Raw genomic sequence first — 25,025 nt, 5'->3', positions numbered from 1 at the left:
CTAGAGCTACACTACAGCCCGTCGAGCGCGGCGGTGCAGCTACCATTGACCTTTAGAGTGACCACGTGACACCACGTGACAACATGACGTCACAGCAGAGGAGAGATGGGCTGCCAGCTCGCGCGGTCGGCCGCGGCGGTGGAGGCTCCACATCAGAGGCGCTGCAGCTGATCACGTGACGCTACAGCAGCGGTATAAAGCTGAGCTTGCCTCGCTCTCCGGGCACTTACGAGGCGGCCAGGTGTTGGGATGCCGCCTAGAAGCAGGGCTGATTTGAACGAGAAGCGGAAGCTTCAGCGTGCCACAGAGACCGATGAAGAGCGGGATGAATGTCAACCAAGGAAAGCCATGTATTACCAAGCCTAGCCATCAATATGCTTTGCATCTGACTAGGCTTAACCTTAGCTAAGCCTCAGCCATTTTTTTTTTATTCTTGGTCCAATCTGAATGAAACTTCACACTCTTGATAAGTTTTTTATGCTGATTTCAAATCTGCAATTAGATTTTTGATAGCTGTAGCGGTTCAAGAAATGTTAATGTTTAAAAAAAAAATTAATGGGCATTTCTTACGGGGCTTTACAGAAATTTTGTCTCTGAAATACAAAAAGCAAGTGTGTGGCCCCAATGCCAAAGACATGCTCTAGGGGGTGATGCTATTTTTATTCATTTGAAAGCAATTTATAGGCAAGAAACTGGACCAGCATTTACTGTGCTCAAATTTTCTCTCATCACTACCCTAATTTGTAGTTAGCAAAATAATGCTAGAGTGATATAAATAGCATCACCCCCTAGATCTTTTCAGTACGATTACAGTGATACCATATTTGTTATTGTCGCTTAACGACAACATAGAAAAAAGCCCCGTAAGGCTGAGTGCGATGTCCAAAAACATCAAACTGAGAAAAAGGCATTTGAAGTTATAGACAACTGTAACTTTTGCTAGAATGCAGGTACAGCAATGTTAATAGCATCATTGTGTAGCTCTGCTCTTCAGGAGAAAGGTCATACTAAATATGTGACTGCAGCTTGTCAAAAAACTGGCAAAAGCATGCCATAAAGCCATGTACAGTCTTTGTCAAAAGTAACCAGGCTGAATGGTTTGCTTCTAGCTCGTACAGTGGATCCCTTGCAGCTTCCCTGAAGATGAAATGGGCGTTAAATGTAAGGACTTGAGGTCTTCTTGCCTTCCAACACGTTTTGATCCTTAGGAAAGCCACAAGGGCTCCACTATACAAGCTAGAAGCAAACCATGCAGCCTGGTTACTTTTGACAAAGACGGTACCTACCCCTAGGATCAGCAAGAAAAACCGAATTTAGCACTTGACGTGCCTGTTTCAGTGCCCTTCAAGCTAAAGAAATGCTCAAATTGTGTAATAAAGCAGTCCTGCCATAGACAAATAAACTGACACAAGGTTTATTTAGGTTGAAACATAACGTCATGTTTAATCAAATGGCTGGTGACTGTCCCAGCGAGAAACTGCTCTACAGCATACCAGGGCTGGGGTGGTATTCTCCCGGTGTCGCCTTTTGCGACATGTCGCATTCACTCTTCACTGATTGGCTCGAGCCGCAGTGACGGCGGCGTGACGACACGGACCCGCCTTCCTGCTACGTCATCATGACATCGCCCCAATTTACTACGCTTAGTCGAACAACGGAATGCGCTGAAGCGATTCGCGCGGGTGACGGGCTACAGTTAGCGTACGAACGCAATCGGCAGTTGCGGCTTTTGTGCCCTTGGCGTGAAAACATGGCGACGTCCTTTCAAGCGAGAGCCGCCCGCTTCAGCCAATTCAGCAGTCCTTGCGATTCCAGTCGGCATGTTTACCGGCAACTACTGGTGTTGTTACTTTTCGCTATGACTTACCTTGCTTCGACGATAAAGTTTAAGCTGCAATTCAGCCTAGTTTTTGAGATACGCTCTCGATTCTGGAGCGCGCAAGCCTAATGGGACCTCCAGCTACACTGCTACCGTCTGCAACTGCCCGAAACGCAGCCTAAACCTAGCACAACCGTCCGGAACGAAAGAAAAATAGATTTGGAGCTTTTTCGCGGTGTTTTATAGACTTAAATGAAGTAAAGCGAGTTTATATTAAATTTGCAAATGTTTTTTTGAACATTAGACGTCATGTGATGGCAAATATTCTTGCTATAAAAGATACGAAACTACTGCTGCTAGTGAATCAGCAGTGGTAAATGGTCGCTTCTCGGAGTGAATGAATGCCGGCGGCTTTTTCCGTTTCTTCGAGCATCTGTAAGCACTTTTTTAGGCCCCGCCCATATGCGACATGTCGCAAAAGGCGACACCGGCAGAATACCACCCCTGTATGCAGGGTCCTTTGCTAGCTTGTGTCGCTTAGCAAGCCTCGCCTTGGCAGCACTACTGTCGAGGTGCTCCCTTTGAGCCTTCTGCAGCCTGCTTTTGTCCTTCTCGAGGCTGCGGCGCACCAAGCAACTTCCAGCACTGTAGCCGAGCTTCTCAGCAATTCGTGTGCTGCTTCTCGTGAGACCTTGGTTGAAGCGGCTGATAGCCTCAGCCACTGCTCTTTCAGTGCTGCGCAGTGAGGCATGCTGATTCTTTGGAACCTGCTCCCAAATCATGGCATACAGGCTTTCATTGGAGTTTTGTGTGATCCTATCGCTGCATCGCTGCAACAGGGCAGCATCACTCAGCCTCCTAAACACAGGCTCCAGTGACTCGCAAACAAAGCTAGGCAGGCTGTTTTTGTGTGGCGGCAGTTCCTCATTCATAGCCAAGGCCCTGTTGTATTTACACAGGGCCAGTGCCATGGCCACGGTTTATATTTTCTAAATATCGCACCACTGACCCACCATCTGCTCTGTTGCTTCAACATAATATACAGTCCCTTGAATCTCGGCGCAGAATACTAAGGTTAAGATTTCTCTTTCTATTGAAAAATGACAAACTGTCAATGGCTCCCGATTTGTATCTCCAACCGATAACGTCCAGGTCAACAAGAAACAGGCACACTGAATCGTTAAAACCTTACTTTGCCAGAACTAACATATTCGAAATTTCTTTTTTTCCCCGCACCATTACCGAGTGGAATCAGTTACCACCATCATCAATGACATTGATGCGTTAGAACAGGCCGTTCATTGAATTGTTTTCATTTCATGACTTACTTTGTACTTTGTTTTGAGCTTTTTGTATTGGGCTTATTGTGCCCCTCCTGCCAGGGCCCTTCACTGGGCCTGCAGTATGCCCTAAATAAATAAATAAATAAACACCATGAGTCCGGGCCTTCGGGGCAGAGGTCATGTCTTGGTGCCTCATCTGTGGACGACATGTGCTGCAGTGTGGCCAGGACTGCTTTTTGCATGCCTGGCACATCGTGTCTGTGGCTCCGTAAGGCATAGCCGTAATAACTGGTGATCTTTTTTATCTTTTCTTGCGTGAGCCTTCCTTTGCCACCAAGTGGCTCACCTTGGGCTTTTTTCTTGTCGACCGGGGTGAGCAAGGTAGCTCCCATGCGTTTGTGTACATGGTTGATGCAGTCCTTTTTTTTCCACTTTTATAAAGCCATATACTGCACCTTCAGTCAGAGCATGGTATGTCCAACTATCCCCACCAGACAGCATTGTCGTGTACTGCAGCTTGTTTTTTTCGAACGACCGCTGAAACAAGCGCAGGGCTGCTTCGACTTCCATCTGGCCAGCCTTGCAGTCAACCTTTTTCTGGCACAGTGGAGCATGCTGCACCAGCCAGGCTGCATGTCGTTGTTCCTTTTCTTTGGGCCCTTTTGTGCAGCCGAGGCAAAAGTTGGAAAGCACAGCGTGGCCTATTACAAGACCAGTATGCATCTCAACTATGCACCCCACATAGATGTGGGAGCTGTGTCCACGAGTTAGCCAGGTGCCGTCGTAGATTACGTCGATGTTTCCTGGCGCGTTGCCGAACTCCGCATAAACTCCTTGACGCAGGCAACGCTAGCGGCCTCGCACTCGGTAGTGGTCGCCGTGCAGGCTTCTGCCATCATCTTCATATGGCCCTGGTAGGTCTTGTGGTGCAAGCCACGGTGCGATACATTCATCGCGGCGAAAAAGTCCGACAGGGCTGTTGCTCCTTTCCCGATGCTGTGAATGGCTTTCATTGCGCGCACGTTCACCTCGAAAGCCGTTATCTTCGCATCACTAGCGCTGGCCAACCTCGGAGATGAGAAACGCTCCTCGCGCCAGTCACACGTGTTACAGGAGAGCACGAGCTTATCACATAGCCCATACTGCTTGCTCAACTTTGATAAAGTCACGCTTTTCGTGCCACACTCGGGGAAAAGCATGAGCCCAATGAAAGAGTTCACCACGGCTAAGTCCACAATCATAAATTCTGTGCCGTTTTCCTTGCCGCTGTCACTCAGCAGTTCAACGTCCAAAAGCTTGAACTTTCGTTCTGTTGCGCTCTGCGACGCCAGACGCTCCTTAAGGTCGTCCGCAGCATTTCTCGCGCACTCAGCAGACTCATCAGCAGAATAGAACACTGTGTCCATGCGGTCTTGGATGCCTCCAGAAGGGCCCGCTGACGGTTCGATGACGCCAGATGTACTGCAGTTAGGCTGGCTAGGCAGAGAACAGGCCGCTCCGGATGCAGCAGATGATCATGGTAACGTGCTGTCGTTCTTCGGTCGTGCATTCCATGGACGCTTTCGTTTCTTTCCGTACGCTTGACGTGTCTTCTTCTTCAGGCGAGCGTCTCCGGACATTCCGGAACGAAGCGGAAACACGACGCGTCAAGAGAAACGTTCGGACGAGATAACTATCGCAAAAGCAAGACGCGCGAAGCGGCAGCCGCGGCCGGCAAACGTAGAAGGAAGACGCGCGCGCCCCACGAGCCAATCAGCGGCGGCCCGGAAGCGGCCTTCGGAAAACCTGCGACGGTGGCTGTTCTTTTTGAGCGACGCCATTTTGAGAGGCAGCAAAATGCGCACAAAGAAACCAGCTTCAAAACAAGCCCAAGATGGCGGCGATCGGCCGGCTGCTTTAGCCGTGGCGCGCGCGGGAAGTTCGAACAAAATTTTTCCTTTTCGGGGCATTTCGTGGCTCCCATGGCGTTTTGAAAACAGATTTTATCGCATTTCCCGACTGAATTCAACGTTAATAATTTGACGGCAAGTGCTTGAAGGTACAAACATTCCGAAAATGAGTTTCTCTCACAATCGATTTTTCGGCCATTTTTGACCGTTCTAAGACACGCGTCCCCCCTTAGTGAGGTTTTACTGCACGTCGAAAGACACTCCTTTGAAGGGCCTTCAAAAACCTTCAAGATGAGCACGTGACACAGGCTTCAACGAGATGGTCGGCAGGCAGTGAAGACAGCACCGGCGAGACTGTGAAAGCAAGGTGTCGAACCGGAACCGAACCCGAAAAAATTCCGGTTCGACACCCTGTGTGAAAGGCAGCAAACAGGAGGAGTAGCAGCAGCACCCCGGCTACAGCAGAGAAAGTTGCCCGAGAACCACAATCAGGTGGCGCAACAGACACAAGTTCTCAACTGTTTGACTAAGGGAGTAATTACTCATTGATATCCACCTGAACGCAGCCATACGGTTACAAAGGAAAGCTGTACAGCTTTCTCAGAAACTTCGCAGTTAAAGAAAAATTCGTCCTGGCCCGTGGTTCGAACCAACACTGTTCCCACTTCGAGTTATTGATCAATTCGCTCTCGCCCTACCATAAGCTTGCCGTCCCGGTTAGCTCAGTTGGTAGAGCGACTGCTCCGGAGTAGCGGTGGTCCCGGGTTCGAACCCCGGACCAGGACGAATTTTTCTTTAACTACAAAGTTTCTGAGAAAGCTGTCCAGCTTTTCTTTGTAGCCGTATGGCTGCACTCGGGTGGATGTCAGGGAGTCATCATCATCATCATCAGCCTGACTACACCCACTGCAGGGCAAAGGCCTCTCCCATGTCTCTCCAATTAACCCTGTCCTTTGCCAGTTGCCGCCACTGTATCCCCGCAAACTTCTTAATCTCATCCGCCCACCTAACTTTCTGCCGTCCCCTGCTACGTTTGCTTTCTCTTGGAATCCACTCCGTTACCCTTAAGGACCAGCGGTTATCTTGCCTTCACATTACATGCCCTGCCCAAGCCCACTTCTTCCTCTTGATTTCAACTAAGATCTCATTAACCCGCGTTTGTTCCCTCACCCACTCCGCCCACTTTCGATCTCTTAACGTTACACCTATCATTTTCCTTTCCATAGCTCGCTGCGTTGTTCTTAACTTAAGCTGAAACCTCTTTGTTAGCCTCCGCGTTTCTGCCCCATAGGTGAGTACCGGTAGGATACGGCTGTTGTATACTTTTCTCTTCAGGGATATTGGTAAACTGACATTCAGGATCTGAGAGAGCCTGCCATATGTGCTCCACCCCATTCTTATTCTAGTTATTCCCCTCTCATGATCCGGATCTGCGGTCACTACCTGCCCTAAGTAGACATTCTCTTACTACTTCCAGCACCTCGCTCGAAAACCAAAGTAATGTTCAACAGCCTAGCAAGGGAACAGCAGTTCGTCAGTGAGTAATTACTCCCTTATTTCAGATCTACCCCACCTTGGGGGTATCCCCTAAATTTTTGACCAACTGTTCGACTACAGCGCAAGAGATGTGGGAGGACGCACCCATTCTAGACTGCAGCACCCCGTCCACCTCCTGGTCGTTGAGACGGAGGTTGCCACGACCCCGCTCCTGCCAGGAACTGGTCGTCTTGTCAAACGTGAACAGCTTGCAGTTGATCTGCGAGGAAGAGTGGGGGGACGCAGGACGGATTTGAGGTTTGGTTTGATTTGGTTTAATGGGGGTTTAACGTCCCAAAGCGACTCTGGCTATGAGGGACGCCGTAGCGAAGGTCTCCGAAATAATTTCGACCACCCGGGGTTCTTTTAACGTGCACTGACATCGCACAGCACACGGGCCTCTAGAATTTCGCCTCCATCAAAAAATTCAGCCGCCACGGCCGGGATGAAACCCGTCTCTTTCGGGTCAGCAGCCACGCGCCGTAACCACTGAGCCACCATGGCGGGTATAAGGGACAGCAACCATGGTCCAACAATAGGAGCAACTGCCTTACTTGGCATAATGAGACAGTCTCCAAGTATGTGTGAGCAGTGACCCCTCGTTACAAATAACAAGAAAAAAAGGAAACCATCTCATCCGGACAGCTTTTGTCTTTTCTGCGTGAAAGTGAATAGGTGTAGTTTGAGACTGCCCAATGCAACAAATACTACTTTCAAACTATTAGAAATTGCAAATATTCGTTCACCACCCGTCAGTTCCTGTCTGCATATATTTTGCATGCATTTTTTTTTGGTATTTCCATTTTTCCTTCTTTGTTCTTGCTTTGATGCATGTTATTACTGTTCATTGTTTCTTTTCTGCTTAATTACATAGCATGATTTATCATTACAAACCCACTGATGAGTGTATTTTGACTTAGTGCATTTGTCATTTCGTTTCCAAATGTATGAGAACTATGTCTGATGTGATGCCCACTGCTGCGAAGATGTAGGTGCAGTAGCCTCGTCAAGCTGCCACTTGGAGCAGCTTTTCGCAACTGCCTCATCCTTATTCCAAGAAAAATAAAGATTTGATTTGATTTGAAATATACAGCGGAACCTTGTTGATAAGTTTTTAAAGAAGTGCAGAAAAAGAGTAATGTGTCATCCTGTAGTCCTGTAGTCAGAATGCTGCACAGTGGACTGCAGCTTCTTTTCTACCATTGTTCACTGTGCGCTATCACCAAACACAGAATAAGGCTTTTCCCACAAAGGATGAAATATTACCGTATTTACTCGCGTAATAGGCGCACTCGCATAATAGGCGCACCCCTAGTTAGGGCGCGAAAAATCAGATTTTTTTATTTCCGCGCATAATAGGCGCACCCCGAACTTGGCACTGTGATCAGTACTGTATTTACACGATTGCAAGCCGACGCCTCGCCACCCCCCGATTCCCAATCTTTACTTTAACAAAGTTTTTGCTGAACTGACTACTAGTCCTCACTAGTGCTGCCGCCGTCGCAGCTGCTGCGGACCCACAGCACGTACAACGACATCGCGTAGAACAGCCGCACACAGTTTTCAGGGATGCTCACTTTAAACGTCTGTTTGGAAAGCTTCATCTCCAGCCAGAAACGTTCCCGACTTAGGCCCACGAAAATTTAGGGACGCCGCAGTCGCAACTGCCGCACTTCTCGGCCACGTCGTATTTTCCGACCTGCCGCATGCTTGCCGCGTTCGAGAGCAAACTCCCAGCCGTGTAGCTGTTAAGGTGCTTGCCCGTCGAGCTAAAACATCAACGCTCCGCGGCAAAGCCATAAACCACGATAACTATCGCGCTACCGCTAATCCCGGCACTTGAAAGCAACAACAAAAAAAAAAACGAGCTGGAGATGCTGATGGCGATATAGATAGCGAAAGCTCGCGGCGGAGGAACACGATGATGATAATGATGAGCTTGGCCTTGGGCGCCCTCCGTGGGCGGCATCTGGAAGCTCCTGTATGCGCGTGTGGCCTCCGTGATCAAGCGCCGTTACGCGCAGCCGGAGCCGATCGCGGAGGCCTCGGCGCGTGCATTCCAAAGGCTATTCCCGCGTGTGTCGTGGAAAGTTTCGGTGCGGCCCTTACACGGATCTTTTTTTTTTTTAACATTTTCTTGGCGAAAACGGGGTGCGGCCCGTACACGAGTGCGTTTACGCGGTGTGTTCAATTTTGAGAGTCGAAAAATTTCCGGAAATTTTACCCCGCGTAATAGGCGCACCCCAAACTTTGAGCCAGATTTTCTGGAAAAAAAGTGCGCCTATTATGCGAGTAAATACGGTAGTTGAAAAGCTTGCACACGGAGACACGAAGGGCATCACGTCAAGAGTTGTCTCGCATGCCACGTTCACGTGAAAGAGCGCACTGGGAAAGGAGATGCAGCACTTGCCTGCAAAACATTGGATTCATTCTCCTCCCCCGTAACCACGGCAACCTCGTCGTACGTCCGCTTGACTTGCCGCGACTGGTACTCCTCGGCTGATTCGGTCAAGCTTTTGGCGTGCCGGCTCGCTGAAATTTAAGCATTTACATTTATTTATTTCCACACAGTTCAGTCTTGCACGAGGCTATGGCAGCAGTGGAGAAACAATGCACAAAGCAGAAACGCATTCGTCACAACCAGCAGCACATAATACATACTTTGAAAGCACGAGGAAATGCCAAGAAAACACACGTTTGCTGCAATTCAAAGAATCTAAAAATTAATTCACAGGCAGAGTGCAAGTACTGCTGCCAGTAACGAAGTTCCAAATTTCGATGACGTGGAAAAAAAACTGCTGACTAAACTGTTTGTTTTGGGCAAACTACAGGCACCTTAAATCAACAGCGTGATATTTTCATTCCACTTTTCTAGCAACCAGAAACAAGCCCAAAGCCACTGTTCAGAAAGGTCGCAATGGCTCTTTTAGCTTGAGAGAGCACAGGTAGTCGCCAACTGATTTTTTGGACTCGGCAGGAACTGGAGAATGGTCCGAATAACTGAACCATCCGAAAAATGCGTGGACCTCAAAAGGGAAATAACTCTTCAGCGAAAAACCGGCTTCAGGGTCCTGGAGCCAACTTAAGGAATGATCACAACCTCAATCCGGTCACAATGCCCTGCTCCTATTGGTCCGCACGGAGTGACGGACATATCGACCAACAGGAGCGGAGCTAATGGTTTCGTTTGTGACAGGTTTGTGGTTTGATCGTTCTGTAATCCGGCTCCTGTTCATTATTGACATCATAAACTCGGAAAGAGTGACGGAAAAACAGATACGCATCATTTTTGTCATCAATAATGCGCGTTTTGCTGCCAATCAAGCATCAACATAGCCAGAAAGAGCAAAACAAAAATATTACGAGGAACTTTAGCGGCTAAAGTTGTGAAAGGCGAAAGCCTGAGTGCTGCATTCTGCTACGCGATTGTTCACTTCAAATTTTGTTGGTGCATTGATTAACTGCCAATTAATGACGCTTAAGCTTCGCCTTTAGGAGTGGAACACGACAGCGTGTTGTAGCGCTGCCAGGCAGTCCATGGAACACCATGGAACCCCACCACCGCCACCACCCGCACTGGAACACCACCACCCACCACCACCCGCACAACGCTTTTTAAGGGAAGGACTGTAATTCTCTGTCATCTCGGTGGACACCTGAGCGGCATCGTACAGGAAGGGAGGAAGTGTGAGTGCAAGAAGAAAGAAGAAAGAAGAAAGGGAATGAAGAAAATAAAAATTGCATTTGAGGAAAGGAAATTACGCAGTAACTGTGTCACATATCTCAGTAGACACTAGTCGAAAATTGTATTTGAGGAAAGGAAGTTGCACAGTAACTGTCTCACGCATTTCGGCGGACACCCGTCAAAATTCCCACCTGGTGACTTTGTCACGAAGACAATTTGGACCAATCTGAAACACAGACAAATACGCCTTGCTCCTTGGTAAATTGGTTTTTGAGGAAAGGAAGTGTGTCTTTCATATCTCGGTGGACACCTAAATCTCAGAGGAAGATGGGAGTGAACGAAGACACCATATTCACTAGATGCACCTTAGTTCATTCCAAGCCATCGAGCTGGCATGGCGGAGTGGTAGCGTGCTCGTCTCTCATTCCGGAGACCCTGGTTCGATTCCCCAACTTGACCAATTTCTTACTCGATTTTATTTATTTATCTGGTCTGACTAGAAAGCTTAATTAGGCTAATTGGTTAATTAAGCAATGAACTAAACTCAGTCCCACTTAGTTGGAGCATCACTATACCATCCCTTTAATTGGTTGCATGGTTAGTAGCCAAAGTACAATTGGCCCCGTTTGAAATTCGCACACTGTGACGTCACGACCGCTTCGACCAATTGAAAAGCGTGACATTTTTGTCGACAGCTCCTGCTTACAACGATGAGGCATTAAAGGCTTCCGCCTTAAAAAGATGTTTACAAAGGAGAGAAAAACTGCAAGGGTTCCGTCAACGAGTGACCAGCACTGAGTGTCTTCTCACCCGCCGACGTATGGTCTTCCGGCTGCTCCATGCTGGCTCCACCACTCTGACTGGCCTGCTGCTGGAACTGCTGGAAGGAGAGCTCCGTCGACGACGGTGCCGCCACGGTGGAGTTGGAGGGCGCCTCAAAGTTCTGCGGCACCACAAGGAACCGTTACGTCGTGCCGGAAAGGGAAGCTATGCTGCCGAAGGCCGCCTATGAGCCCCACCAGGGGAGCCCCGTGTCTGAAGCATGCGGGGGTGCTTACCGCTGCTCGCTCCCTCAGGTTCTCGCCAAAGACGAAGCCATCGGGCGGCACTGGTGTCGCGTGTGGCGATGAGTGGTTGCTGCGTTCAGAGAGAACATGGCATTCAAACTACAGTGCCCCAGAACGACAACTCGCGTTCACAGCCACCCTCTCCCTTGCCTGCGCAGCGCGACCCCATCGACATCGAGAGAGAGAGAGAAAGAAATGGACGGAAAGGCAGGGAGGCTAACCAGGCGATGCCCAGTAGGCTACCCTACACTTGGGGAGGGGAACAAAGGGGGAAAAAAAGGACAAAGAGCGGCAACGAAATGTGTTTTTCAAGTGTCCATCGATCACTATGAAAGGGGACAGAGGGCGCACACTGAAAACTTAAAGGTGCACTGAAGAGGAATCTTAACTCGTCTTTTTGCCGCCGGAACTCGATCCACACGTTCCTAGCATTCTTAGAAACTGCGACTTATTGCCCTGTGTGGCCGATTTCCCTAATTAAATCGAATTAACGTCCGGCTCCCGCCTTTTTTTTTTTTAATTCTCCCTCGTACGGTGGGCGGAGTCGACCAATGCGTGGAGTGCCCTTCAGACAGCTCCGTGGAGGCTTTGCTTTTGCTTCATTTTGTTTTTTAGTTTTCCATGAATAAATAGTTTCATTTGCAGACAATATAACCGCAAAATAAGCCCGCAGAAATAAAAATACGCGCGGACTATTTTCTTCTACGAACTACTACGTATTACTCCGCCGATGGCAGAGCGGCAAGCCGCCACGGGACTGGGTGAAAGGCACTCCCCGCGTTGGTCGACTCCGCCCACCGTACGAGGGAGAATTAAAAAAAAAGAAGGCGGGAGCCGGACGTTAATCCGATTTAATTAGGGAAATCGGCCACACAGGGCAATAAATCGAAGTTTCTAAGAATGCTCAGGACGTGTAGATCGAGTCCCCGCCGCAAAAAGACGAGTTCAGATTCCTCTTCAGTGCACCTTTAAAGATTACAGATGGGAATACAGCCCAGAGTCCTCGAAAAGTTGGCTTCCCCTAGCAGCTCGCTATGCTGAAGGCCGTTGTGGCAAGCTTCACAAAAAGCAAACAAAAACTGCGCTACATTTGCACCATGGCTTTGAGTATAACACAAGGTGGGTTTTGAAACCACTGAAGTGACAAAAAAAAAAAAATACACTCCTTATATTCCTGTATATACGGTATTTTAGGAAGGGAACAATACCTGAGCGAAAACACTGCACCTCTTGCAGTCTAAAAACATTGGGACCATTGCAATGTAACGCACAGGAGAAAGAACCCAAAATGTTGAACGCTTCCGCTAACAAACAGGCATGCAAGTCACCTGTGCTCGAACTGCTGCAAACCCCTGTTAATTGAAAAGAGTAAAAAAAAAAAAAAAAAAACGGAGAAACATTTCGAGATAAACCAAGTTCTGGGAAAGGCAAGGTGCCAGTGCTTTACCTACAGTCAAACCTACCATGGTAGGAACAGCTAGCTACCATACGAGGGGGTACCCAAAAGAAACCGGACTTATTTTTGTTTGAACTTATTTGTTCACATTTTAAGCACAGACCTTCAATCTCCTTCAAAGTATTCCCCACTTGCAATGATACGCTTGTCGAATCTTTCATCTCATTTTTCAAAACATTGTTTAAATTCATCTTTTGTGATGCTTGACAGTGCCTCCGTCGTTTTTTTCTTCACCTCAGCAACATCAGCGAAACGCTTTCCATTCACCTATTTTTTCTTTCTAGGAAACAAAGAAAGTAGCACGGGGCAAGGTCGGGAGAGTATGAGGGTTGAGGAATACGGGTCATGCCATTTTTGGTCCAAAATTGTCGTAGAGACAGGGCTGTGTGAGCAGGGGCATTGCCATGATGGAAAAACCAGTCACCCGACCGCCACAAATCTGGCCGCTTCCACCGCACACTGTTGCCCAATCTTTTCAAAACATCCAAGTAGAAAGCCTGGCTAACTGTCTGACCCTGCGGAACAAATTCTCAATGGACGACTCCTCTCACGTCGAAAAAACAAATCAGCATTGTTTTGAGGTTTGGTTTCACCTGACGAGCTTTCTTGAGGCGAGGTGAATTTGAAGTTTTCCAGTGGCATGATTGTTGCTTTGATTCAGGATTCGATTCAGGAACACTTGAGTTGTCCCCATAGCATCGTCCTTGTAGGTCTTTCATAATATTTCAAGGGTTTCCATTCAACTTTTTCCGAGCAAAAATCAGAATTTCACCGGCGCACGCTGTTCACGAAAATCAGCCATTGCAAAAACGACATTCACACAAAACAGTCGTCACTCTAAAACTCTGCCTAAACTAGTCTGACCTCCTTCAACGACAGTACTCGGCTAACTGACTGTGGAATGTTCGTTCTATGCGCTCCTAGTGGCCAAACGCGTTACCACAGAAGCTTTGCCGACCAAAAAATTTAGTCCGGTTTCTTTTGGGTACCCCCTCGTACATACTTGCATAATGAACCAACTTTCTTCCCAGGAACGCTGAGATCAATTTGGGGGAGGGTTCATCATACAGGGGAAAAAAAAAAATTTTAACAGATTTTTTTGGCGGAGTCGAAATTTCATATCGACACGCCCACCCGCCCGCTCGATCGCCCATCCATCCATCACCAACGAAAGCGCGCGGTAAGAAATGTACGTCTGTGGCACATGCATTCAGCACCGTGCACATCAAACGGTGTCAGCTGTATCGCAGCGCAATACGGAGATTCTGTGATAGCCGGCGAGACAGATCGAACACGTTCAACACTGGCCCTCAAGGTGAGGTGCATGTTTTGACACGAGGTTACAAGAACTAACGGGGTGATCACAAGAGGGCAACGTGAATATTTAAAGGGACCATGAAAAGAATTAAAAGCCGCTTGTAAATGTTAGAAGTTATGCTCAGAAGCACTGACACCAAGTATGAGTCTTCGGAACTGAGCAGGCAATTTATTATGGCTTTTTAAAAATCGCGTTTTTTTAAATTCACGGGCCGCTTGGTGTCTTCGTAGGGAGCGATTTTGAAACCAAAACCGGGAAAACAGACGTCACTAGTCCCATGACGTCGGCAGGCCACCACACGCTGTCATTCACTCGAGCCGCGGCAGCTACGACGTCACGGGCACACTTCCGGTAGCGGTGAAAATCGTCTGCTCGAGGCGCCGCGCGACCCCCTCGGGCAAGCGCGGCATTGCCTTCACGCATATGTTTTCAATTTACCTCTGCCGCCTCTTTCTGCCGGGAGTTCGGGAGCAAAGAAAGCGCCGAGACCGGAGAGACGCTGCCGACGCATGCTGCTCCTCGGGAGTGCGACAACCGGAAGTCGTACACCGAACGTCAGTGAATGACGTATTCATGGGCGGAGCCCAGTCCCGGAGCTGTTTTCTTTATTTTTTCTTGGTGCTCCGCGCGTATGAGTTGAGGGGGGAGAGGAGGAGCGTGATTTTTAATCGTCTATAACTTCGTTGTTATTCATGCTAGCTCGAAAATTCTTTCGCTGGGGTGACGAGTGATGGATTGCCTATCTTTACGTAATCTCAATTAATTTGTTTCATAGTCCCTTTAAGCCTTAGCAGTGGTGAGCGGATGGGTACTTTCACTCCCGATCTCAAGCTTGCCAAGTCTCTTGGGGGCCTGAAGGTCCCGCTTCCTCCACAGCATTTCAGTGTAAAGAATGTTTTACAAGGTTCAGGTTTAAGGGGGGACACTGGTCTTAGACCTATTTTCCTTATTTTTAGTCCAATCCTAATGAGACTCTACCACCTTGCTCAGTTTTTTATACTGATTTAAACGATGAAATTACCTTTCTCATAAATTAGTCGGTTCCCAAGATAATTAATTTTAATTAGTCAGTCATTAGTGCCTAGGTGCAAAAAGAACTGCTAAGTAAAAAATCATTTTTAATCCATGGCTGCATAGTATGGTGAGTAAAGAGTGCAATAATAAAAACCATTTTTCCATTTTACCCTCGTTAGTAATTTTACAGAAATTGGAATATCAGTGTTCAAGGTGTGAATGTAATGCATCGATAAACAATGCAAAATTATAATTTTTTTAAGTGCAATTGAACAAATCTGCTTCAATTATTGCGCACACTGTGCCTTCAGCTTCCCTCAGCAAACAATATGACATCTCTATCTGTCCTAGATGTTGAGATATCGACATACTAATACAGCCAGACGTCCAAAATTTTCATGCCATTAAATTGTCTGCTCCTGCATAAATTCAGTCCACACGATGATCTGAATTTCATATTATGATCAAAATGTTGATTTCTTGAAGAAAACAAATTAATACAGTTGGAAAATAATAGCCGTAGATTCCACAAATGACACTTTTTGAAAATCAATGTTTTGGTCATTTTTTTGGTCTCAAAGACCAGTGTCCCCCCTTAAACTGCTGTGCTCTTTCTCCAATGCTCAAGTGCTTGCCGGCTTTCTAAGCCTACAGTAGAGTGCTAAGCAAGCCGCCGCCGCCGCCGCTTCTGCCAAGACTGCACAACGTCTTGGCGCTGTGCGACACAAAGCACAAATCAAAACACAACCCAGCTGAACTGCAAGGCATCAAGGTGAACGCACAGCAGTTTGCAGCTGCGACATACCACAAGAGCAACAGCATCTCCTGCCGTCGGAAAATGTGCCAACTGCTGGTCAAATGTTTTAGGGGAAACCCTCAAGGTGGAGTAGATTTGTAATAAGGGAGTAATTACTCATTGGCATCCACCCAAGCGCAGCCATACGGCTACAAAGGAAAGCTATACAGCTTTCTCAGAAACTTCGTAGTTAAAGAAAAATTCGTCCTGGTCCGGGGTTCGAACCCAGGACCACCGCTACACCAGAGCAGTCGCTCCAACAATTGAGCTAACCAGGACGGCAAGCTTATGGTAGGGCGAGAGCGAATTGATCAATAACTCGAAGTGGGAACTCTGTTATGCCAATGAGTAATTACTCCCTTATTACAAAAACAGAGTTCTCACTTAGAGTTATTGATCAATTCGCTCTCGCCCTACCATAAGCTTGCCGTCCTGGTTAGCTCAATTGGTAGAGCGACTGCTCCGGTGTAGTGGTGGTCCTGGGTTCGAACCCCGGACCAGGACGAATTTTTCTTTAACTACAAAGTTTCTGAGAAAGCTGTACAGCTTTCCTTTGTAGCCGTATGGCTGCGCTCGGGTGGATGCCAATGAGTAATTACTCCCTTATTATGTGCCAACTGCCACAGCACTCAAAGCACGTAACCCTACTCACGCGTCCTCTGTTGCTGGGACAAGTAGGCCACTGCCGCTGCTGCCACTGCCCAGGGGTGCCAGGTGTTCGGATGACGACGTGCCGTTCCGCAGGTCGCCCAGAGCCAAGCCGAAGCCACCACCACTGCTCGAGGAGGTAGTCGTCGTCGTCGTCGTGGTGGTGCTACTGCTGCCATTGTTTTCGTCCTCGGCGCCAGACTCCCTACCGCCCAACACCCTGGTGCCATTTGTGACCGGGCTGGATTCGCACGTGGAGGAGACCTCACGAGGATCTTTCGACGATGCTGGCTGCTGCTGCTGCTGCTCTCTGGTGGCTACAGCTGCGCCCTCTTTGGGTTCTGCTGATGTCGTGTCTATTAAGTAGAAGAGTGAAGGAATACTTGGTCTCAGTGTTGTGCTGCAGATGCTTAGCGACCAAAACATTAGTGGGGCAGATACGTCGGGTTCCTGGCTTCAATGGCTACCACCTGTCCCGACTCAGCAGCCACAATTAAAGCAGCAGCCTTTCTAGACATCCTGACACCATCAAAATAACAATCTGCTTATTTCATAAATTCTTCCACAACTTTACAGAAGCCAACCAATTAATTCCACGCGTGCATCGCATTTCCCGCCATAACCACCCGAACGCCGTTTACCCTGAACGTGCCCATACCACCACATTCCAGCAATCATTTTTCTTAAAGACTGCCCGTGACTGGAATGACCTCCCTGCTGAAGTGGCCACCATCATGATTCACCGACTTTTCAAGACCACCATCGAGGAAGCCCATTCATCAATGTAATTTTTGTCCATTTTCTTATTAATGTATAATAATTTTTTTTTGCCGTGTTATCCCCACCCCTCATGTAATGTCCCGAAAGGGACCTTTGAGGAATAATAAATAAATAAATAAATACCTTTGAGGAATAATAAATAAATAAATAAATAAATCTGGCACTCAGCCTCAATTTGGATGCCTTGATATCTCCCTGTCCGGAGTTTTCGACCGTGGTTACCGGGAGTGCTTTTTGGGTTCCCCGAACACCAAAACTCCTGCATGCCTGAACCTTTGCTTTACAAACTTTATTTTGGAACAAATGATACTGCAAAAGCTTGTAGCATACTGTGTCGTTAGAGTCAAATCTCGCTGACACATTCTCTATATAGCACACCATTTCCCAGTTCACACGCTCAAAATTGTGGTCAATAAATGCCCTATACACTAGCAGTTTTTTTTTCCGGTTAATACGTGCACACATAACGACTTCGTGGCTATTAAGTTCAAAATTATGAGCAATTCTGGTCGTATAATACATTTAGCAACCAACTGCAGGTGTGCAGTCACGTGAGTGCACTGAACCTGGGGGCAAGAGACATGGAATGGCCGGAATGCAGTGCCAGTAACCCACCATGGCGGCTTTTCTGTACTGCCTTGGTACAAAGGAGCAAAGCATGCAAAAAATGGTAGGGCTTTAAAGGGACACTGAGGAGAGCACTATTAATATTTTTTTTATAGCAAAATCCGATAGTTCGGCATGTCATGGCTTTGTTGCCACTTGGCCGGCAGCGAAAGATGCATTTATTTCTAAGAAATTTGGATTCGAAGTTGAAAAAGTTTTTCCCCGCCGCTCTGATTCAAACTTGGGATTCTCCTATGACGACACAGGACTAAGTGACGTGAAACATGACGTGCGCATGACGTACCGCAGACTCCGTGATTTCTGGCTTCCAGCAGTGTGGCCTGCAGCAGCCGAAAAGAAAGCTACCGCCGGCCGCACGTTGAAGGCATCTATCGGCTATTGCGGCCGTCACTACAGTCGCTTCGATTACGTTTGCACTGGCGTTTTGCCAGCGTTACGATGGAGCTCGTTCTCGAAGTCGTCAACGAAGTTCTCGCAAATAGACACCTTTAGCATACCGTGTACCTTGATACCACTAGCGGAATATCGGGAGCCCGCCTACCGCCAGAAAACAGGCGCTGATTGGTCCCGATGCTTCAGGAGCGCGCGTAGCTGCCGGGCACGTGGCGCCATCTGGCAACGTCAAGGACATTTGCGCATGCATTGGCTGCGCCTCAGGGATTTGTGGCTTCTCAGGTCCTAGAGTTGCAACACTGCTTTGTCCTATGACGTCATCACGCTTGTACTTGCGAGTTTGGCCTGCGGCGGCGATACCTGTATTTTGGTTCTTGCTCTTGTCTACATTACAAGAGCTTTGTTGTCAGTATGAGTGGCGTTTGGTAACCAGGAGCTGGTATTCTGTCGATACAAGCAAACTTCAATTTCTCCTCAGTGTCCCTTTAACGTAGTTGAACCGAGTAGACTAGCAAAAACATATTTTTAGCCCAACTGGATCACAGTTTTGCTTTGCTGGGTCGTCGGCACGTCTGGTGACGATTAAGCTCTCATCGAAGTTAAGTTGATCTCATCTGTTCGCACCGCAGATGAAAGGTGATGAAGACTACGATGTGCAATGCTCGGCACGAGAGTGTATTGCAGCTTAACACGAGGCCCAATCGGCTGCGGCGATACAACAGTGCTTTCGTGCAGTGGGCAACGAAGCTATCTTTTCGCGGCACCGCAGGTTCAAATCCCAATCGCGGCATGTCTGATTTTATTTATTCAAGGTGAAGGCTTCAAGTGATGGCCCGGCTTTTGCAGCTTTCAGCATTAAGTAGAGCTTTCACTCTAAAAATTAACTCCAAAATTAATTAAATTAAAATTAAAAACCAGCTTAGGAGCAAATCATGAATTATCATGCACTAGCACGATTAGCGCTGGTTTTGCATGGTTTACCTCGACTTTCGATTGTTTTCCTTGACTTGAACTGGCTTACCTTCGTTGATATAGCCCATGATGCAAGTATGCATGATACTGCATCATTTTAAGTGGCCGAGCTAGAGGTAGGGTGCCTCTAATCGCATGGCACCGCTGTAGACCGATCACGAAGGCATGCGCTTCTACCCGCATGTTACCTCTTGCAGTCTTACCCTCACTGCTTCCCTAGGAAACAAACTCTTCACCTTGCGTCGCCGGCACTCCCCGCCATCACCGCAGCCAATGCTCGAGAGCTATCGGCGCCAGAATAACGCGAGCAACTGCGCGGCGGCAATGGTGGCGCTCTGCTCGCGACGTTTCGTTTTTTTTTTGCTATGCCCTATTATTTTTCGCTGCTTCTGAGCATGAATGGTAGTAATGCCACGTGATATGACGTTCCAAAAGAGACAGCGCTGGAGATGCGCCAACGGCGCTGGAGCGCTGTGCATGGCGTCAACTGTTGTGCTCGTTGCGATCGGCATTTCTCTTATGTCAGCTCATGCTCTATCGTCACAAAACTTTCACGTGGTTCTGCTGCCAAGTTTCCAGTAACTCGGCACTAGCTAATGGACAGATGGCAGTTCGTTATATTAAGAGGGGACACTGGTCTTGAAAAAAACATTTTTTTTAATGAAGTCACAGTTACGAAATCTTCAGGGAATATGTATTTTTGTGTGCCGATTCTAAATATGTCATTTAATGTCATGTAAAACAATTCCCTGAGCACTTATGCACTTTTTATGCTAGTATTTTGCGGAGAGTTTTGAAGAAAATTTGCTGCGGGAAACTCACCGAAATGTATGCCACTGGGCTCTCCTGACACCAAGGAATACAATAAGGGTGAAATTGTCTTCCTGCCTATCATAGAACTTAAATTATAGAGTTTTGAAGTTGTCGCTTCAGAAATGAGAAGGAAAGTGTGTATTCCTGTTTCTGAAGTGGCAGCTTCAGTACCCTATTACTCAAGTTCTATGAGAGCCAGGATGATAATTTCACCCTTATTGTATTCCTTGGTGTCAAGAGAACCCAATGGCACACATTTCAGCGAGTTTCCTGCAGCAAATTTTCTTCAAAACTCTCCGCAAAATACTAGCATAAAAAGTGCATAAGTGCTCAAGGAATCATTTTGCATGAAAATTTCATAACTATGACTAAATTTAAAAAATTTTCTTTTCAAGACCAGTGTCCCCCCTTAAAGCCAAGCACCGCAACACCTTCGTTACATGGAGGTCTCAAAATACACGCGCTTCCAATGGAGGCGGCGTTGAGCACTTGAGAAACTTCATAATAGTGAAGAATTCGCTATCTGGAGGTTCGTTACATTCAGGTTTAACTGCGCTGCATTCCAGGCATGCCACTGCGCCTGATATACCACCTGAAACAAAGACCGGCCACTTTCAACACGCGCAGTCCTCGAAAAGTTACCCCTTGCACTTGAGCAGAGGGAGCAATCGGGGACAAATCTTTCACCGACCCGACAAGTGAGTTTTGCAACGAGCTCTAAGCCATGCACAACGTTCAAAACTTGCAGACACAGTCCACTAGCCCAGGTCAGGAAGAGCACATACAGTCAAGCCCATTTATAACAATACTGGTTATAACAATATATCGGATATAACAATGGTCAGTCGTGGCACCATCAGCTTTACCATGTGTTCTATGGCAGTTGGTTGGTTTATGGGGTTTAACGTCTCAAAGCGACTAAGGCTATGAGAGACGCCGTAGTGGAGGGCTCCGGAAATTTCGACCACCTGGGGTTCTTTAACGTGCACTGACATCGCACAGTACACGGGCCTCGAATTTCTCCTCCAAAGAAATTCAGCCGCCGCGGCCGGGATCGAACCCGCGTCTTTCGGGCCAGCAGCCGAGCACCATAGCCACTGAGCCACCGCGGCGGCTGTTCTATGGTAAAGTAAATTGCTTATAGCAATGCTGTCAAGGCACATTATTGGTTATAACAATTAAATCTCGTAACTGAGTGTCAACCATTATAGAAAAAGAAACAAGGAAATGCTACAACTGCAGCAGCAAAACCATGCTTACAACACAAAAGCGCACGCGTGTGGGGCCGACCAATGGACTAAGCCGGCGCAGCGACGCCAAGAAAGCAAAAGAACCCGTGAATGCGTTCCCCTGAGCAAAAGGCCCATGCAGAGAAGAAAGTAGGGAGCATGATAGGGAGCCTTGGCGGAGCAGTCCATTATTAACGTTTCTGAGGGGTGCGCCGCTCGCAGAAGAAAATGTGCAGATGCGTTTTTCTTTGTTTTTACACTCTGAGCTATGGCTGACACCGGCAACGCATACGTTGTCCCATCTTCCACTGTTCTTCGCTAACTTCCGGAAAGCCGGCTTGATTCCTGCGACGTGGAGGTGCGCGAAGCTCCCAGTGGAGCAGTGATGGCAGTGCTTTGGTGATCGGTGAACACTGTTCCGGTTCCCTACAGTTCGAATTAACGAGCTTTTACAGGCATTAGAACAATCAAACCCCTCCGGGTATTTACTGTCAAAAAATGCTCTGAAGTTTGTCATCTTTTATTTTCTTCGGCACAACCCTGTTATAACAATTATTGGTTATAACAATGGTATTTCCATGGCACTTGAATATTGTTATAAGTGGGCTTGGCTGTAGTAAGCTAATGCGCAGCTGAAAGGGGAAAGAGCCCGTTCCCTCGGATTCACCCACTCACCGGAGGATGACTGCTTGAGCTTCTCAGCCTGGAAGGAGAGGGCCGACGGCCGCAGGACTATTCTGCTCCCCGAAGAGGACACGGCACAGGCATTGTCTGAAAACAGCAGTCCCACCACTTCTTCGTGAACTCCTCCTCGAAACCAGTTGCTAAAGTCAAACCTTGTAAAAGTCGGCTATAGATAGCAAACGCTGATTGCAGCCATCCACACCACCAGGTCACTGACGCACAGTTTTATGTTCACTTCTGCAGCGAGAGCTGTTATTGGCAGCCCATCCTGAACACCGTATGTGAGAAGCCTACTGTAGATTTTGGCATCGTTCCAAGCCAATTCAAACGGCCAAAAGAGAAGAAGCAGAAAGAAGATGACAAGAAAAAAACAGCTGCCACCGTCCGGAAGATGTTGAGACAACAGGTGTTAGCTGTTTGGTTTACTAGAATTGATATGAAAAGTTTAAAGGGAAGTACACCAATAGAAATACGAATTTGTACGTTTATTTCCCCACATGATAAACACACTCACAAACATTTCACTAGTGCATACTGCAACCAACTATCACACAAATCACTGCTTAACATCTTCACTGGCACCTTCATCAAATTCTTCCCTTGTTTCTACAATGCTACTGTAGATGGTGCTACAAGTCTCAATGCGAGATGTGCTGTGTTCTAGTTGCTGCCACAGATGGCGCTGTGATCTCAGGGTGGTAGCAGACCCCACGAAATCTCGAAACAAAACGTGATGGGTAAGAGCTAATGCTCTTAAAACAAGAAAGGAAAAGAAAGAATAGGCAGGAGGAGAAAAATGGACATAGTGACATTACGCTCAAACGCCAAGCCTAGATGACAACCAATCGCCACAGACAGTGCGTAAGAACAAGAAGAAACCCGCCATTAAGGGGGGATGTGGGGATCAGATCACAAAAATCGCGAAAAAAGGCGATTTTTGAAAAGTACACTTTTTGGCATCTCCAACACTGCTTCTATGTTGTACGGAAATATTTCACCCAAAAATAAACTTTAAGCGCTCCAAATAAATATATTTGTCGGCATCTACCCATCGACAGTGTGTGCTAGCTTAGAACTTTCAGGCTTGTTTTCTCGAAAGTTTGTTTTGAGCTTAATACCTTGTTCGTGGAAAGCGTAGCACAGCAATGGTTGCATGTATTTTTACCCCGTTTGTTTTGTTGTGATCACTGAAGTGTGACCTGCGTCAAGACAGTCTCAGATTTACCATTTAGGCTCACTTGTTTTTATTACATGGTAATTAGAGCATAATGCATTCTAAACATAAAATAAGGTGCATATTGTGTCCTTTAAAAAAAAAAAGCAGAGAAATTAAAAAAAAAATTAAGAGAGTCTTGATTTACACCACACTTCTTAGTAAATATTAAAAGCATTTACAGACCTGTAGCCTGTTTTTTTTGTCATGCTAGGCTTTCCACAAGCAAGCAACATGGGGACAACATATAAACAATGATAAAAGGGAACCTACTGAAGCTGTCATTGTGAAACTTTATGTCTGATTGTTTGGTGCTGTTTTAAGCCAGTCTGCCAAATTTCATCACTCTAGGTCGAAAAATAGAGAAGTTGCCTTCGATCCCCTCATCCCCCATTAAAAAAAAATATAAAGCATGTGGCCAAGTGAGGCATGCTTAGAGTATGCGTGAACAAAAGCAGAGGCCCAGGTGAAAACCACGCCTCACGTTTATTTCCATTTTCACTCTCTGCTTTGGTTCAGAAAGTGGTGCAGTCATATCTGCACTCCTGACAGCTGTTTGTTTGAAGAAAGAATGCTCAAAGTGTTGCATCAAAGACTGAGATGTTTTGATGCGATCAAGCTAGAACAGTGCACAGTGGCACATCAAAATACTGGCACACTGAAAGCGAACATAGCGAGACTGTAGTGCAGCAGGGGATGAGGACACACGTAGAAGACACAAACAACACGAGCGTTATGGTCACGCACCAACAAGCCCAAAAAGTCACGCTGTTGAAGTACTGAAAGCCATTGCATTCCTGGGGGGCGGGGGGGGGGGGGGGGGGGGGGCTGGTTTTAGAAAAAAATTTTTGTCAATGAAGTCATAATTATGGTTTGGTTTGGTTTATGGGGTTTAACGTCCCAAAGCGACTAAGGCTATGAGAGAAGCCGTAGTGGAGGGCTCCGGAAATTTCGACCACCTGGGGTTCTTTAACGTGCACTCACATCGCACAATACACGGGCCTCAAGAATTTCGCCTCCAAAGAAATTCAGCCGCCGCGGCCGGGATCGAACCCGCCTTCACAGAACATGACTTTTTGCATGCTGATTGCAAATACGCAATTTAATTTTATGTAAGGCAACTCCTTGTGCACTTGTATGTTATGTAACTTTTTGCAGAGAGCTTTAAAGAAATTTTTTTCCAGAGAACTTAGCTAGATTGCATGCCATTGGCTCCTCTTGATATCAAGCTACGCAATAAGGGTAAAATTACTAATACTGCCTATCACAGAAGATGAGTTACAGGGTTTTGAATTTGCCGCTTCACAAACGGTAAGAAAAACTTGTATTCCAGTTTCTGAAGTGACAACTTCAAAATCCTGAAACTCAACTTCTATGACAAGCAGGATGATAATTTTACCCACACTGCATAGCCTGATGTCAAGAGAAGTCAATGACATGCAATCTAGCTATTTCCTTGAAATAAAATTTCTTGAAAGCTCTCGGTATAAAGTTACACAACATATGGCATTGGTGCACAAGGACTTGTACAGAAAAGTAAATTGCATATCTGGAATCAGCACGCACAAATACATGTTCCCTGAAGATTTCATAATTCTGACTTCATGAATAAAAATTTTGTTCTAAGGCCCTCTTTCCCCCCTCAATAAGGACAGCAAGCTAGGCCAGAATGCAGTTCATTTCACTGGCAAACACGGAAAAAGCAGCAGAAAAAAAAAAAAGAAAGAACAATGTTGGCACAGGTCATCCACTGCACCTCCCCCCAAGCTGCAAGGCACAAAGGGTGCCTACTCTCTTTCTTCT

General features: G+C 47.0%; 1 protein-coding gene and 1 non-coding gene across 3 annotated transcripts in view; one reads left to right on the top strand and one right to left on the bottom strand.

Moving 5' to 3' along the window:
* RanBP3 (ran-binding protein 3) overlaps positions 1-25,025 on the bottom strand; it is a 50,419-nt gene that overhangs the window by 8,923 nt on the left and 16,471 nt on the right. For both annotated transcript variants that reach the window (XM_089553550.1, XM_089553557.1), the window contains exons 5-10: positions 22,001-22,096; positions 16,516-16,867; positions 11,271-11,349; positions 11,023-11,155; positions 8,938-9,059; positions 6,633-6,747 (exon numbers count right to left, since the gene is read on the bottom strand). In XM_089553550.1, coding sequence (XP_089409676.1) covers positions 6,633-6,747; positions 8,938-9,059; positions 11,023-11,155; positions 11,271-11,349; positions 16,516-16,867; positions 22,001-22,096 — 897 coding nt within the window. The remainder of the gene's footprint in view (positions 1-6,632; positions 6,748-8,937; positions 9,060-11,022; positions 11,156-11,270; positions 11,350-16,515; positions 16,868-22,000; positions 22,097-25,025) is intronic.
* On the top strand, positions 5,703-5,776 carry TRNAS-GGA (transfer RNA serine (anticodon GGA)). The gene has a single exon. It is a non-coding gene; the product is annotated as a tRNA-Ser (tRNA).

The sequence above is a fragment of the Amblyomma mixtum genome, chromosome 1 (genome assembly GCF_055824585.1).
Source record: "Amblyomma mixtum isolate Tamu chromosome 1, ASM5582458v1, whole genome shotgun sequence".
NCBI lineage: Eukaryota > Metazoa > Arthropoda > Arachnida > Ixodida > Ixodidae > Amblyomma > Amblyomma mixtum.
The sequence above is the reverse complement of the archived record's forward strand: the minus strand, read 5'-3'. Positions and strand labels throughout refer to the sequence as shown.